At 56.7% G+C, this 14794-nt stretch overlaps 1 protein-coding gene across 2 annotated transcripts in view; it reads right to left on the bottom strand.

Moving 5' to 3' along the window:
• CACNA2D2 (calcium voltage-gated channel auxiliary subunit alpha2delta 2) overlaps positions 1 to 14794 on the bottom strand; it is a 191705-nt gene that overhangs the window by 19872 nt on the left and 157039 nt on the right. For both annotated transcript variants that reach the window (XM_027640064.1, XM_027640065.1), the window contains exons 4-9: positions 13750 to 13794; positions 6592 to 6730; positions 2849 to 2980; positions 2529 to 2586; positions 357 to 407; positions 84 to 183 (exon numbers count right to left, since the gene is read on the bottom strand). In XM_027640064.1, coding sequence (XP_027495865.1) covers positions 84 to 183; positions 357 to 407; positions 2529 to 2586; positions 2849 to 2980; positions 6592 to 6730; positions 13750 to 13794 — 525 coding nt within the window. The remainder of the gene's footprint in view (positions 1 to 83; positions 184 to 356; positions 408 to 2528; positions 2587 to 2848; positions 2981 to 6591; positions 6731 to 13749; positions 13795 to 14794) is intronic.

Below are 14794 nucleotides of genomic sequence, written 5' to 3'. Positions count from 1 at the left end.
GGTCTGGGGGCAAAGGGCTCCTGTGGTGGGGAGCTGGGAGATGCCTGGGGGTACAGCCCAGATGCTCTCCCTGTGGCACTCACCGAGGCCACGTTGACATAGTCATCGTCCGAGAGGGTGTCCAGCATCTCATAAACTGAGGTCTTCATCAGCTTGAGGGTGAGGCCACTCACGCTGCCGCTCCTGGCAGGAGACAGGGGTGCTGGGGGCTCAGCAGGGAGGGAGCACAGGGCTCCCCACCAGTGCTGTCTCAGCACAGCTTCCCTGGGGCCACTGGTGGGACAGTGCCACCCTGGCAAGCTGTGTCCCCATCCTGGCCTGGCTCAGCCCAGCCACAGCCCCCACTGTGTACTCACACGTCCACAATGATGACCATGTCCTTTGGGGAGGAGGCACCTTGGATGTACCTGTGGGGTACAGAGAGAGGTCAGCAGGGTCGACTCATTTTGAGGGAGACCCCGACCCTTCTGGGCGCAGCCCAAGAGCAAAGCTCTGCCAGGGCACAAGCAGCTGGGGGGCTGTGCCAAGAGTGCCCACGCACCCAGGGCTGCGGTGACCCCGTGGTGAGGAGCAGGGACAAGGTGGCAGTGGGCAGGTGGAGGTGAGGACATGGCTTGGTGTGGCGCAGCAGAAGGCCAGTGACCCGCTGCTCCGTACCATACCAGCCTAATGAGCTCTAAATGCTAAACTCTTCCATCATCGCAGGCCCTTTTCTGCGTGCTGATTATGCTGACACACACATCCATATTAACATGCTATTTACCCCCCTGGTAGCTTCCAAAGGCCAGGCTGATTAGGTTATTTTTAGCTACGAGGAGGAAAAATAATAATACTACGTAAATCTTCCCCACTGAAAACAATTAGGGAACCCTCCGAAGCATCCGGTCCTGTGCCCAGCCCTGCTGTGCCATCCTGTGGGGGGGTGGGGCTGGCACAGTGCTCAGCACCCATCTCATCCCATCCCAGACATGGCCAGGCACTCCCAGCCTCCCCATCCCATCACGTGGGGCCCAATCCTGCCGTGGCTGAGGTCCAAGGGAGCTTCGTTATTGGCTTGATCAGGATCAGGCCTTATGTGAATTAATTAGTGTGTTATTAGTATCAATTACTCACCACTAATGGGGAGGAGTGGGGAAGGGGCAGGCTCTGATTGCTAATCCCAGGTCCTGATGTTCCCTAATTACAAGTGATTACCCGGGCAGGATGCAGGATGCTGGCACATGGGGCCCTCCCGACGTGGGTGCAGCATCCCCCCAACACCTTCCCCTCATACTGGGGAGCAAGACGGGCAGGAGGCTGCCCACGGTCCTCCTGCCTGCTGGTGGGGCCGGGGGGCTCAGTGCCTGCCCGGCTCTCCGGGGCTGGGCTGTCGGTGCAGCTCAGAGCCCAACTAAGATGCCGCCCGTAATGGGTTGTGGCAGCACATCCATCTCCGGCTGCCCGGCTCACATGAATACCCTGGGCTCGGCGGGAGACGGCTGTGCCTAATGGTGCCATTCATCAAGGGAGGGGAAGGCAGGCGAGTGGCGCCAGTGGCCCCGTCCAGGCTGCGGGCGGGATCGCGGCCCCGGAGCTGCGGGTGCTGTGTGCTGCACCGGACCCCGGTGTGAGGGCTGGATACGACCCCAAAGGGGTGTCCCCAGGGCTGTGCTGCCCCCCAGCACAAAGGGTGCTGCTCCTCCTCCCCATGGCTGGGTGGGCAAGTGGGTGGCCAGCCTGGCTAGCGGGCAGGGAGCTGGGCTAGCTGCGCTCAGTGGCCCCCCTACACATCAGCAGCCCCTCCCTCCAAAACAGTCTTCCAGTCCCTGCTCTGCAATAACCCGCACAGACACCCTGTCGGGGAACAGTTAATAATTAATGTGGAGCAATCAAAGACAATTAACCATAGTAGCAGGGCCATTATTTTCTGACAAGGAGAGGGGGCAGCTTCCGGTGTGGGCAGGGGGTGATCCCTTGGGATACAGGGCTCCCTAGGCACGTGCCACAGACTTGTGCCCGCTCCCCTCTCCCTGCCTGCACTTTTAGGCAGCAAGCGTGGGCAGGACGGGGCTGTAACTCCTCCAGCTCCAGCTGATAACCAGCGCTGCCACACCAGCACCTCCCACTGGGGTAAGGGGAGGCCGCTCTATCCCACCTCACTCAGTGTGGGCTAAGTGGCTGCTCAGCTATCGCTGAGCCACAGCCTGGCGCTGCCTGCCCGTTCCTCCCTACATCTTCCCAGCTCAGTTTCCAAGCTGGTTGTTTTCCCATTTGGATGGGAATTCTGGCCAGGACTGAGTGCCGGCAGCCTTGGCTGTGGTGAGGGGGCACTTGGATTGCTCTCCACACTTTCATCTGCACCCAAGGATTTATCCTACTCTGCTTTCCCAGGAAGAGAGGAGGGGAACAAGAGCAGAGAGAGCTGCAGGTCGGATGCCTCTGCCCATGTTATGGTGTCCCTTTGCCAATGCCAACCGTGTGTGAAATGAAAAGGGGAGGGAGCTGAATGCTCCCGGACAGGACCCCCTCCCCACCCAGCATCCCCTTACCAGGGCCGCCGGCGCACGTCGTAGAGGTCGATCTTGTTGGGGGCTCTCCATGGGGTGGCTGTGGGGAAGAGGCAGGTGGTGAGCAAGGCAGGGCTGTACTGGAGTGGGGGACAGGGGGCAGTGGGATGCCCAGGGCTGAGGAAGCAGCAGGCTCCAGTGGTGAGCTCACACCAGAGCTCACCAGAGGGTTTTGGCACAGCATGGGTGCCAGATGGCCCCCAGGGCCGGTGCTGGGGAATGCCCACCCACATCTCACAGTCAGAAGGGCCCAAGCTGCCCCTGGCCAACTCTCTGCCCCTCAGCCACCCCCTGCCACGCACCAGGGTAGTAGCGGGTGACGCCGGTGGCGCTGCCAAAGACCTGCCAGAGCAGGGAGGGATCCTCCTTCCTGTTCTCAATGAAGACATCCTCCAGTGCCTGCGTCCAGTTCAGCTCGTTGAGGATGACGGTGGCTGTGGGAGACAGAGCCAGGGGTGGGCAGGTGGGTGGGGGGAGCAGTGGAGCTGGGGTGGGCTGAGGAGATGGGAACCGTGGTGATGGCAGCAAGGGAGAGGTGTGTCCCCTCTATGCCTTCCCATGTAGGGGAAGGCCCTTCGTAGCTTCTCCCACATTCCCCCGACTCCCTCGCTCCCACAGGGCTCCAACATCCCCCTGCTGTCCCCTTGTCCCCAGAGGAACAAGCCAACCTCCAGGGCTCACAGAGTGCTCGCTGTCCCCCATCTGCTCTGGGGCAGACACAGCCATCACTGGGGACAAGCTGGCTTGCCATCTCACCCCCTTCCCAGCAGAACACCCTGTGCCAGCCCCACTCCCTGGGGACAGCCACCAGCTGGGAAACCCAAGGCTTGTGTCCCCACAGGGCATGTGGAGCCTCCTGGGCCCTGCTCTGCATTCCCGCTGGCCCTGCACCTGACACAAAAGCAATTAAGATGCCGGCAAACAGCAGTTTTAAATTATTCAGCTATTAAAGCAAAAGATAAGCTGCCGGCAGCCCCAGCCTGTGATTAATCAAGAGGGGCTGGCGGGGCATGGGGGGGGCCAGTGTGGCACAGAAGGTACAGGGCTGGTCGGATGGTGGAGAGGCTGTGATGGTACCTGCCTGTGCTCACAGGGGGACCCCGAATGCTGTGGGTGCCCCAAGCCCTGGGCAGATGGAGGGAGTCCCACAGTGTTTACTAATGCTGGGTTGCCCCAGGACTGTGGCATGGAGGAGCCAGAGGTGGGTGCCACTTCAGGAGTGAATAGCCAGCAGCGCCCTGGGAACAGGGGCACTGCTCCCTCCTCGGGGACCCTCAGTGCATTTTTGGAGTGCAAGGGCTCCCAGGAACACCCTGTCTCCTTGGCACTGGGCAAAACAACACAATGTGGTGTTGCAGGGAGGCCAGTGTGTGTTTGAGGAGTATATTTAGCTCTCCTAAGGCTTCCTCCCACACATGGTCCCTCCTGGAAACATCGTCATCACCCGTTCAAGCCTTCACTGTGCTCCTCAGGCACTGTCAAGATGTGGGTAGGTTTCACCCAGGGTGAATCCTGGATCCCTCTATCCCAGCACCACTGCTGAAGATTTCTCCTTCCCTCAGGCAGCCATGCCTTCAAACCATGATTTACTCCATCCATATCTCCCCAGCCATTCCTCAGCACTGTGCCCACACAGAGTGCTGTTATCTGGGCACTTAGGATGATTTCTTGTTTGGCTCTGCCACAGGATGTGGTTTTTCCTAGGAGAGGGGGCCATGAGAGGCTGCCAGGCTCCTGCCTGCCTGGAGCAGCCCTGGGCAGTGCTGGCAGCCTCAGCTGGGCACCAGGCTGGGCACTGACATGTCCATGACAGCCCTGGCAGCACCTGCACCCCCAGCCCCTCGGGGCACATCACCCACACGAGGTTTGTACCAAATGCGCATCCTATACCCTCCCTGCACCCAAACACAGCCCTTATATTACCTCTGAGCATAAATGCAGCCCCTATACCTTCCCTGGGCATGAATGTAGCCCCCATATCATCCCAGTGAACAAATACAGCCCATATACCTTCCCTGCACACAAACACAGCACCTACACTCTCCTCGTGTGCAGTGATGAGCTCCTTGGATGGAGGCTGCGTCCATGGTCAGGACGGCTCCTGTCCCCCTCAGTTGAGGTCAGAGCTGCCAGCCCCACTGGTGACATCCCCGTCCCTGTCCCCATCTAGTCCCTGTCCCCATCAGCGTGAGCCCAGCCCAGCCCCGCCCTTCCCGCGAGCGATTGCAGATTTAATTAAAAATGGCACAGTAAATAAAACACATATAGGATGTAATTTGTGTGTGTAGCGAGGGGTGACGGCGGCGGGCGTCTCCGCGGTGGTTTAATTAGCGTGCCAGGCAGCGATAGCGCCTCTCCGCCGGGTCCCGCCGGGGAGATGCTCCCCGCCTACGGCTCTGCAGGGACTCACCACGCTCGCCGTTGTCCCTGGTAGGAGGAGGGCACAAGGGTGTCTCCGTGCCCTCACCCCAAACCACTCCCTGCGGAGCAGCAGCTGCGCACCCTTCCCTGCACCCTGGATTTCCAGAGCACCCTGGTATGGCTGGGCACGGTCTGATCCCTGTGCCCACAAACTGCCGTGCCCGCGGCTGCAGCTCCTTTCCCTGTCTGGTAAGGGGCACTGGCAGGGTGTCCCCACACTGTGACCCCCCACTGCCCCATCCCCCTCCAGCATCCCTCTCTGAGCGTCTGTGAGTCCCCGGAGCACGTTAATCTCCACTTTCCTGTCGTCCCAGGGCCGAGGGGGGTGATTTAGGAGGCTGTGGCGGTGCTCCAGCCGTGGCGTCGGCTGGCGAGCAGGGGCGAGGAGGAATGAATATTGCATCCTGTGCAGCCCACCCGGCTCGCATGATGTGCTTCATTAGCTGCCTGCCCCACGCTCGCTGGGTAATAAAACTAATTGCAAATTTCTAATCCGCTGCTGCCGCCGCGGTGAAATCACTGCACCGATGCGGCTCCGAGCACAGCCGTGCCTGTAACGAGCCCCTGTGCCGGGAACACACCGCCTGGGGCAGGAACGTGAGCACAGCCCCCGTCACCATCATCACCACCCAGGAGACCTCGGCAAGTGCTGCTGAAACAACGAGGTGTGGGGATGGTGGTGACGATGGTGGTGCGGGGCAACAAGGGGCACCCACTGCAGCAGGGGCTGGGTCTGGGCACAGGATGCAGCCGGCTGATGCTGGAGGATGCCCTCCAGCTGGAAGCAATCCCCAGCTCGGTGCAGAGCAGCCACTAGAGGGAAATGGAGACCGACTGTCACCATGTGCCACCGCAGCAGGGCGAGGTACCAGAGAGATGTGAAAGCTCAGGGACTGTGCCATCGCTCCAGGAGGACTCAAGCTGGTGTGGCACGTCCTATCCCATTCACCTCTTCCTCCCTGGCCCAGCTCTTGGGCTGCTCCACCAACCTCATCCTCCTTTTTGGAGCAACCCGTGCCCTCTGACACTGCCTGTACACTCCCGATGTGCTCCCGGGGCTGCCCCGGGGTGGCATCACACTGTCCTGGAGGACTGCAGCCGTTTTTTCTCCCTTTTCATATCCTCAGCCTCAAGCTAGTGAGGAAACATCCCTGCTTTCACTGCCCAGCCCTTCTACAAGCAGGTAGACACTGCCTCCATGCTTGCTCCTGCACAGAGCTGCTGCATCCTCCTGAACTCTCCAGCACCTGCTTTGAACCTCCTCAAGCTTTGCTGGGCTCTTCTGCAGGGAGGGTCAGAGCCCTGTGGTCACAGCATGGTACCATAATCACCATCTCTCCTTTGCTCCCCATCCCTTCCCTAACAACTCCTAACCCCCAACCTGCCTTATTGGCCTGTGCTGAGCTCTTGAGGGTCCCTGGGGAGAGATGTACTGTCACCTCTGTCCTGACACGGTGACTGCCCCTTTTCAGTGCCCTCCTGTGTGGGAGACAGCCTGCCCTGGCACCAAGACCCAGTTGAGGCAGCCAGAGGTGATGGTCCCTGTGGCTGCAGCACTCCAAGCAGGAGAGCTGGATGCCCATCCAGGCAGCATGGGGTGGAGTGGGTGAAGAGGGGCACTCACAGCCTTTGTAGATGTCCGTGGGGATCTGCACGGCAGCGTACGAATAGTTAACCTTGGTCTTGAAGTTGTCATCGTCTGTGAACTCCAGCTTCAAGGAGTTGGACTTCTCCCTCTCAATCTCTTCTCCATCGGGATCATCCTAGGGAAGGAGCAGAGCACATGGGGTCACCCAGGGTTCCAGCCCAGCATGCACACTAGGAATGCCACCAACATGCCATCAGCATGTGTTCCCTGGTGGAAACCAGGCATGCCAGCTCTCATGTGGATTTGGCCTGCAGTCTGTGCTGGTGCCAGTGGCACAGGGGAGCAGGTGACAGGAGCGGGTGGGCATGAAGGTGAGTGCTGGTTACCCTTGCCTCTCCAGCTTTGGTAGCATGGCAGGTATTAAATCAGACAAAAAAACCCCAAACACAACAACAAAAACCCAAATCAAAAAAGAGCCTTGAAAATCAATTAGCAGCAAAAGGCAACTATCAAAGAGCAAATTAAAACAGAGTGCAGCTTAGCACTCTGTCAATAAGCAATGCAAACAATATTTAATTATGGTGGAGAGACGGCAAATTCCCCACTGCCGATGCTGGAACACACTCACTCGCCTTCACAGTCCTCCTCTCCATTCCCCAGCCCTGCTGCCAGCATGGCACTAAAGGTAATATCCCTCTGGAAAGGCAGGCAGGGCTGAGCCAGTGCAGGTAGAACGTCTGGGTGGTTGCAGACAGGGGACAGGGTGGGAGCTGAGGCACAGGGCCATGAGGGAAGGAGGGAGGTTGTGGGTGGCCTCGCTACAGAGCTGGGGAAATTGCTTCTGCCATCCCCCCAGGGGCAAAGAAACACAGAAGGTGATCCTGGCTCTGAGCTGCCCATCCTTGCCAAGAGCCCAGTGTCTGGGGAAGGCTGTTTGCAGCTGTGAGACACTCAGGGTGAGAAGAAGGAAAAGGAGGGTGCTGCAGCACCTGCCCTTTGTGCCCCTGGAGCTACATCCCCCCTGAAGCACAGCAGAGATGCAGAGCTGCCTGTCCCATCCACAGGCAGGGACAGGCAACATGGGGACAGAGACATGCCAAGCCCAAGCTGGGGAATAGGATGACTCAGGCCACCTTCCCCTGGCCCTGGCTGTGGGAGTGAAAGGGGTAGGGGTAGCTATGGCAGAGTAGGAGTGGATCTGGCTGCTGAGCTGCCTGGCGGTGGAGAAAATTCCCTCCAGGAAGGAGCTCAGTGCCTCTCCCTCTGTGCCCCCCCCCCCCGGTGCAGTGCCTGTCTCAGAGCCCGTGCAGGGCCGGCTGATTGCGGTAGCAGAGATCAGCCCCGCAGAAACCACAGCGGACGTGACTGGAAGCGCGAGCAGCCCCAGGCAGGGCTCGCGTGGTGCTGTGCCTGGGATAGACACCTGGAGGGATGCCCCACACTGTCCAGCAGCAAAGAACCCCAGCATCAGGGGGGAGAAGAGCTAGGGGACAGTCCCATCCTGCTGTCCTTCATGGCCCAGTGTGAGCAGCTCTCCCACCAGCCAGGCTGCTCTCCACAAAACCCAGGGGATAAAAGACCTGAATTTCTCAAGGGAAAAGCCACATATTTAAAGGAAAGCTATGTGTTTGGGAAATAAACTGTGAAGCTTGTTTAACACCCATCCTGGTCCCCTCCCTGTTTCCCCTTCACAGATGACATGGATAAATGTCACCTCCCCTGCACCAGCTCCGGCCGGCCACCAAGGTGGTGACATTCCTGTGACATTGAGAGGGGTGGCCAAACCATTCGCCACACCTCTGGAGAATAACAGGATTGATATGCAGGGTTTGGGCTTTAATTCCAGCCAGTGGATTGCAAGTGTAAACATGCTGCCCAGCTGATCCCAGTGCGGGGGCTCCAGCTGCCCAGAGAGATGCTGAACTCAATTATAGCCACAGTAGCCAAGTGGGAGGCAGGCAGGGACCGTTCCCAGCTCCCCTGAGCCATGTTGCCAATATCAAAATCCAGATTACGCTCTCAATTTCACATAAATTTGGAGAAAAGGCACAAAACTGACTGCTGGACTCCTGCAAAGCTGTGATGCTGCAGCAGAGCAGGCACCCCGACTGCGTGCTGGGCCATGGGATATCCGGAGAGCAGATCCAGCCCCAAGCCTGCCCTGGATGGGGGGCTCAGGTCTCTGGGGGAAAGCGATGCACACGCAATGGTTCATCCCTGCAATCTCTCCCAGCAGCAGGCAGTGATTTAGAGGCGCCTGCTGAAAACAGGCTTTGGGATAAAGCTTTGGCCCGAGGGCACCTGCAGCACCAAAACCAGCTTTGACACTAAACCCTTGCTTTCCTCAGCCCAGCAAAGTCTTGGTGACAGCTCCCCAGCCCTCCCCACCTCAGATCAGCAGGGCATCCTGCCACAGCCCATCTGCTGCCCCTGCCACCACCAGCAGCTGGAAAATCCAACTCTCCCTCTCTCCCCCATGCTGGCATGGCTATTCCCCACTTCACTGGAGCTGGAACTACTGTATATAATTACCACTCCTCTGTTTATCACTATTCCGTGATATCACCCACTTCTGAGGGGCTAATTTGTATGCTGCCAGGTTCGGTGCTGTCTGGCTGCTCTCATTCATGGAGCTGTAAAGAGGCACATGTAGAGATCTTGGGGACAAATATCCAGCTATCTATATGTGGGGCACTTCATGCATCACTGACACCTATACGGCAAACAGACCTGCAGAAAAAGCTGATGTTATCCCACCTACGTTTGCCTTTTATCCATAAATCTCCTGAATTATTTCTGTTTAAGCCAGGCTGAATTTGGCCCCTGAAATGGAGCAATTTCCAGCCACATGAAGGCAGGTGAAGCTGTCACCAACCCAAGCAGGGAGGGGAGCATCTTGGTGCTAAGCTGGGATTACAAGGAGCCACCTTGGGAAAGCTGAGGGAAGAAATTCTGCATTAAATTTAAATTAGAGCAAAGTAGATGATTCAAGTTCTCCTCAATTTATACTGGTTTAACTGCGAGCATCCCGGCAGGCCCCCAGCCAGATTTTGCAGCATTTCTCATCATTACATTTCAAAAGGACTTGGAAACATCTATTTATCTGTTACAGTATGTACAACGTAACACAAATAGATGCTACAGTTTGAATATATTATTTGCTACACACCATTAGAAATCGACTCCACGGCAATATATCAATATGATACGTATTTACTGCTTCAGCAAGAAGTCATCAGGCGCTGAGAGCTTTTGCCATCCCCAGTGCTTTAGCAGCTGGGTTGTCAGTCACATTTTCTTGAGTCTCTCAAAATGACAGACAGGGGACAAAATCCAGAAGTGCCCCAACACCCAGTGAGCACTTCTGGCACCACCCAACAGCTTTACTGGAGGTGCCACACTCTCGGCAAGCACTCGCCCTCTATCCCCACCCAGACTGGTGCTGGCTGAGAAGAGCCTGCCCGCCCATGGGCACAAGGATTATCAGGGGTCCCCAGGGTTTGGAGCTGCGGATGGAGCAGAGGATGTGTCCCGGTGCAGCAGTGATGCCTCCTCCCAGCAGCTCCCGCAGATGCAAACACCCCTGTTCATCTCCATGGGAACGAGCCATCACAGCTAATGATGTCTGCTTAAATGGCAGCACCCCTGACAAACGCAGAGCCCATCACACCTCGGCATCCCCACAGCATCCCTGCATCCCATGTCCTGCCCCACACACGCCTGATCGAGAATATGAAATCCCAGCACATCCCTTTCAATCTCCCAGGGGCACCCATCCATGCTAAGTCCAGAAAGGCCAGTGAAATATTCATACCAACATGCTGTGATTCTACTAATAATGGATATAAATGCCAGCCCCCAACACATGGTTGAGAAACTCCAGGCTTTCTGCAGAAGGGTCTTTCTCCTTAAATATATCAGTTTTTCCTGAAATACGGTAATTTAATGCTGAGGAGGGAGATGGTGTGTTCTCCAGCCACATTCCTGCTTTTATAGCAGCCCAGGTTATAAATAACAATCAGCCTCTCCCGCCAGCCTGCTCCCCTATCCCCCTTCGCTTTTTTTAATCTTTGCCAAAGGTACTGTTTAGAGATCTTTCTAGACCATTTATTTTTAAATTACCAGCCAGAGGAGAGAAGTTAAAAAAAATAGGAAAAAAAAAAAGAAAAGAAAAAAGGCAAGAGAAAGAAACTTCTGGGGCTGATAGCTTATCGGGAGGAAATCCAAATGTCACATTAGTTGAGGAAGTTGGAAGATTAAATTTTCCAACACCCTTCATCTGCCGCTGCTGACATTTAGGGGCTTTTTTTTCCCCCCCTCCTCCCTCTCCTTGCTGCATTTACTGAGCAGGGTGAGCAGAGAGTGGTCAGCCCCTTCCTCCCCCACACCGGAGGGGGCTGAGGCTGCCATGGAGCCTCCCACCATCAGGCCCTCACTCTCAGCCCTCCCTGAGACCTCCAGAGGGTGGGTGGGTGCCAGAGGGCTGGCCTTGGGGCCAGGATACCTTCACAGAGCTGTGCTGCTTTCCGCCCGAGTACAGTACATCCCAGGGGATTTTGGCCTCAGCTGTGACTTAAGCATCATCCCCTGGCATGAACACAACACAAAATATGGAAAATGACTTTATTTCTGCGTTGTTCTGCCTGTGACACCCAACTGAGACCGTCTGCCGATTTAAACACTTCTCACCACATAAACCCCACAGCCCTTGATAGCAGGGAAAGGTGAAAACCCTGCTTCTGCAAACATTTTGAGAGCCTTGGGGATGCCCAGGATAATTTTCTGATGCTCCTATTTGTTAAAAAACACTTGGAAATCTGAAGTCTGTTTAGGGAGATAGCGGAGCTGAGGTGCAGGCAAAATGAACAGGAAGCTCATTTCTTTCCCACTGCAGTTAAAGCCAGAGTAAGGCTTGTGAATAAGCCCCAGTTGTGGAGAGCAGGCATTGTCTATCAGCACCAACTCCAGCTCAGCTACATCCTGCTCCATTTAAATAGAAAAACTGAAGCTAAATAAAGAAAGGATGGAAAGAGCACTATTAAGTTCCATTCAGACTTTCTGGTATCATCTCCCTCCTTTTTTATTTCAGCATCATCTCCGTTTCTCCACATTATTTTTGCTGGAATTAAATTTGCTGGGATTTCACTGGCAAGGAAGCAACAGCATGGGTAGGCAAGTGTCCTCCCTGCCAAACTCATATCTCTGAACAACAGGGCACCCCTGGTTTTGCACTTTTGCTTGGTATCTCCCTAGGGAAGGGCTTAAGCTGATGTGGCTGATGATGGATTTGCAGGGCTGTTCCTCCCTGACAACATGTCAGCTCTCTTGGGGAAGTACCAGGGACCAGGGAGCTGAGCCCTGCAGTCCCCATGGACACTGTGTAACACTGCAGTGCATGGCTTCTCCCCAGGGTCCCATGTGCGGGGAGGGCTCCGTGGGCACAGTTCTAAGTTGAGATGCCTCCTATTTCCTAATCCTGCCCAATGTGACCAGGATGCTTTCCTCACTTGCAGAAATGGTAATCCCAAAGTAACAGCCAGGAGCTGCTGACTCAGACCACCACTGTTGACCCTGGCTGAGTGTGGGCAGCCTGTGCTGGTCAGGGGAACAGTGGGCATGGGGACATCCAGCTCCCTGTCCCCTGCCCTGCAGCAGGGATGGCAAAAGCTCAGCACAGCCCAACAGATGCATTAGTCCTGCTCCTTATCCCCTGGGCTGGAAGTTGCCTGGCTCCCCAGGCAGTCTCCTCCTGCCTCAACTGCCAGCCAGTTTTTCCTTCACTTCTATCCAAAATCCGCTTTAATGTGTTTTAAGCCCATTAGCTCCATCCTTTCCAGAGCAGCCAAGGCTAGCAGGATCCTCCCCTCCCTTCTTTGGCAGCTTCCCCCAGGCTGGGGAGGGACAGGAGACATCCTCTGCTCTGAATGAGTGGGACTGTGAGCAGGGAGACCTGCTCAGGAGAGCGAGTGCCCTCTCCTTTGGTCACAGCACCTGTCCAACCTGTCTGTCCCACCTCCCAGACTCTCCATGGCTGGCTTCCCCTGCCAAGGAGCCCTTTTGCTGTCACCATGTGAAGGCAATGGCACTGGCAGATTGTCAGTAACTCTGCTTTGAAGGCATCCATGCTCTGCTTCAGCCTGCCCCTGGCTCCGCTCTGGGGCATCATCTCCAAGGTGGGTTGAGAGGAGAACCAGAGGTCAGTGCAGGGCATGTCGCTCAAGCTGGTGGGACCCCATCAAGCCCAAATCCTCCCTTTCCTTCTGCACTAGGCCTTCTAAAGACTCTTGGGGTCACCTGAGCATTATTTTTGGATGAGGCCATGTGGTTTGCAAGTGGTTTGCTGCCAATGCCACATGCTGCCACTCCTCCCCTCCCGCTGTGTTACTGTCCCCTGATGGCACATTTACTGCCAGCTCTGCCTTGGGACAAGGACCTATCCCGGTGCACCAGCACTGTCTGGGGCTGTCCCCAAGGCTGCACCCTGCCGTGCCTGGGGCTCCTGGCCAGCTCCAAGGACACCGTGATGCACCTGCTCCCCAGCAGCCCCACACCATGCGCATCACCGACCCGACGAGCCCCTATTTCCTAAGGATCCCACGGCACAGTGTGGGAGCTGGGTGACCTGCCAGCAAAGTGGGGTGCCCCGGGGCAAAGTGGGGTGCTGTGGTGCAGCAGTCATTGCTGGTGGAGCTCCCTGTGCCCATGGCACAGCACCTGAGTGAAGTCACCGTCACCACGCAGAGGAGCCGGCAAATGCCAGCTCCCTTGGGAGCACCGGGAGAGCGGAGCTGTCGGGTCTGTAGTTAGAGCACTGATTGCCAGAAATCACAGGACGGCTGTGCTGGGAGGGGGGCAGAGAATTAAATTCAGTCTCTAATTAAAGGTTTGCTCTTCATTTGAATTTCAGATGCCAGCTTTAATTTTAGAAACTTTTGCAGGCAGCGGAGCGACCTGCCCACCTGCCTGCTGCTGCGCCCGGTGCTGGTGGACAGATGTCACCAACACCACCACAGCTCAGCTGGGGGGACATGGCTGTGCACCAGGCACTCCCTCCCCACCAAAGAGTGTCATTACACTGGCTGTAAGGAATGCTGTGCCTCACTCCCTGGTATGGTGCTGGGACAGCCTGGCATGGGGCTCAGCACCGGGTCGGAGTAGTGACTGTGCCAGAGGTGCCACAGGAATGGTACTTACATATTCAGTGTCAGCCTTGGAGTCATAGTACTCGATGTCTTCCTCCTGCAGAGAAAAGGGAGAGCTGAGTTAGTGTCAGGCAAGGACAGGGATGGCAGAGGAGTCCCTCTCCCTTATCCAACCCCTTAGCACCTCCATCATGCTGCTGGCAGCCACCACACTGCTGGGGACTGAACCCTGCCCACCCCACGCTGTCCCTGGGACATGGTCAGGACCTCATGTCCACTCTCCACGGACTGGACATCGCCTGCCATGCTTCCCTCTGCTCATGGCTGCTGCCAAGACACAGCAGTGTGGGGCCATGCACAGCCTCCACCACAGCCAACAGCCCTGTGACGGTGACACCAGTGTGACCGTGACCTCTGCACTGCCACCGGGTGCAAGTCTGTGCCATGTCCCCACAACCAGGATGCTCTGGTCCTGCTGCAAGCATTGGGAGTTGCAGGAGAGCCAGGCAGTGTGGCAGGCAGAGACCCTGCAGGCAGCCAGGTCCCCTCCCTGTGCTGCAGAAACAAGGAGAAGAGTGTCCTTGCTTCCACAGAGAAATGCACGTCGTTAATTTGGGGTATTTAGAGCCTATTTAAGCAGAAAGGTCTGCCTGGATTCCTCTTCCCCGAGTGTCAGGACGTGAGACAGCTGATAAAATTCCTGAAGAGGCAATTGGGAGAGCAGCGATGCTGTCACAACAGCATTCTGTGTGCCATCAGAAAGGGTAATTAAAGGGCACTCGGAGACTCTTCCCTGCGCGCCGGGACGCGAGCGTGATGCCGGCACACCGGCAGCGGTCGCGGGGCTGACACGTCTGCCACTCAATCAGCCGGCGGCAGCCGCCGCGCAAAACAGCCTTCCTGCAGCATGTGCTTTGGGGTGATTATTGCTCTTATCATCCCAGGAGGAAGGCGATCTGGACCTAGAGCAGAGAAACACAGCCAAAACCTCAGTGGTGCTGACTGCACCCCTGTCCTGCCCGCTCCTGCTCTGCTGCTGCCTCTGCAGCACCCAGCCTGGACACAGCCCTGTGCCAGGGCTGGTGGCACTGTGACAC

The sequence above is a fragment of the Corapipo altera genome, unplaced genomic scaffold (assembly GCF_003945725.1).
Source record: "Corapipo altera isolate COAL_440 unplaced genomic scaffold, ASM394572v1 55, whole genome shotgun sequence".
In the NCBI taxonomy this organism is placed as follows: domain Eukaryota; kingdom Metazoa; phylum Chordata; class Aves; order Passeriformes; family Pipridae; genus Corapipo; species Corapipo altera.
This window is presented reverse-complemented; position numbering and strand designations above follow the sequence as displayed.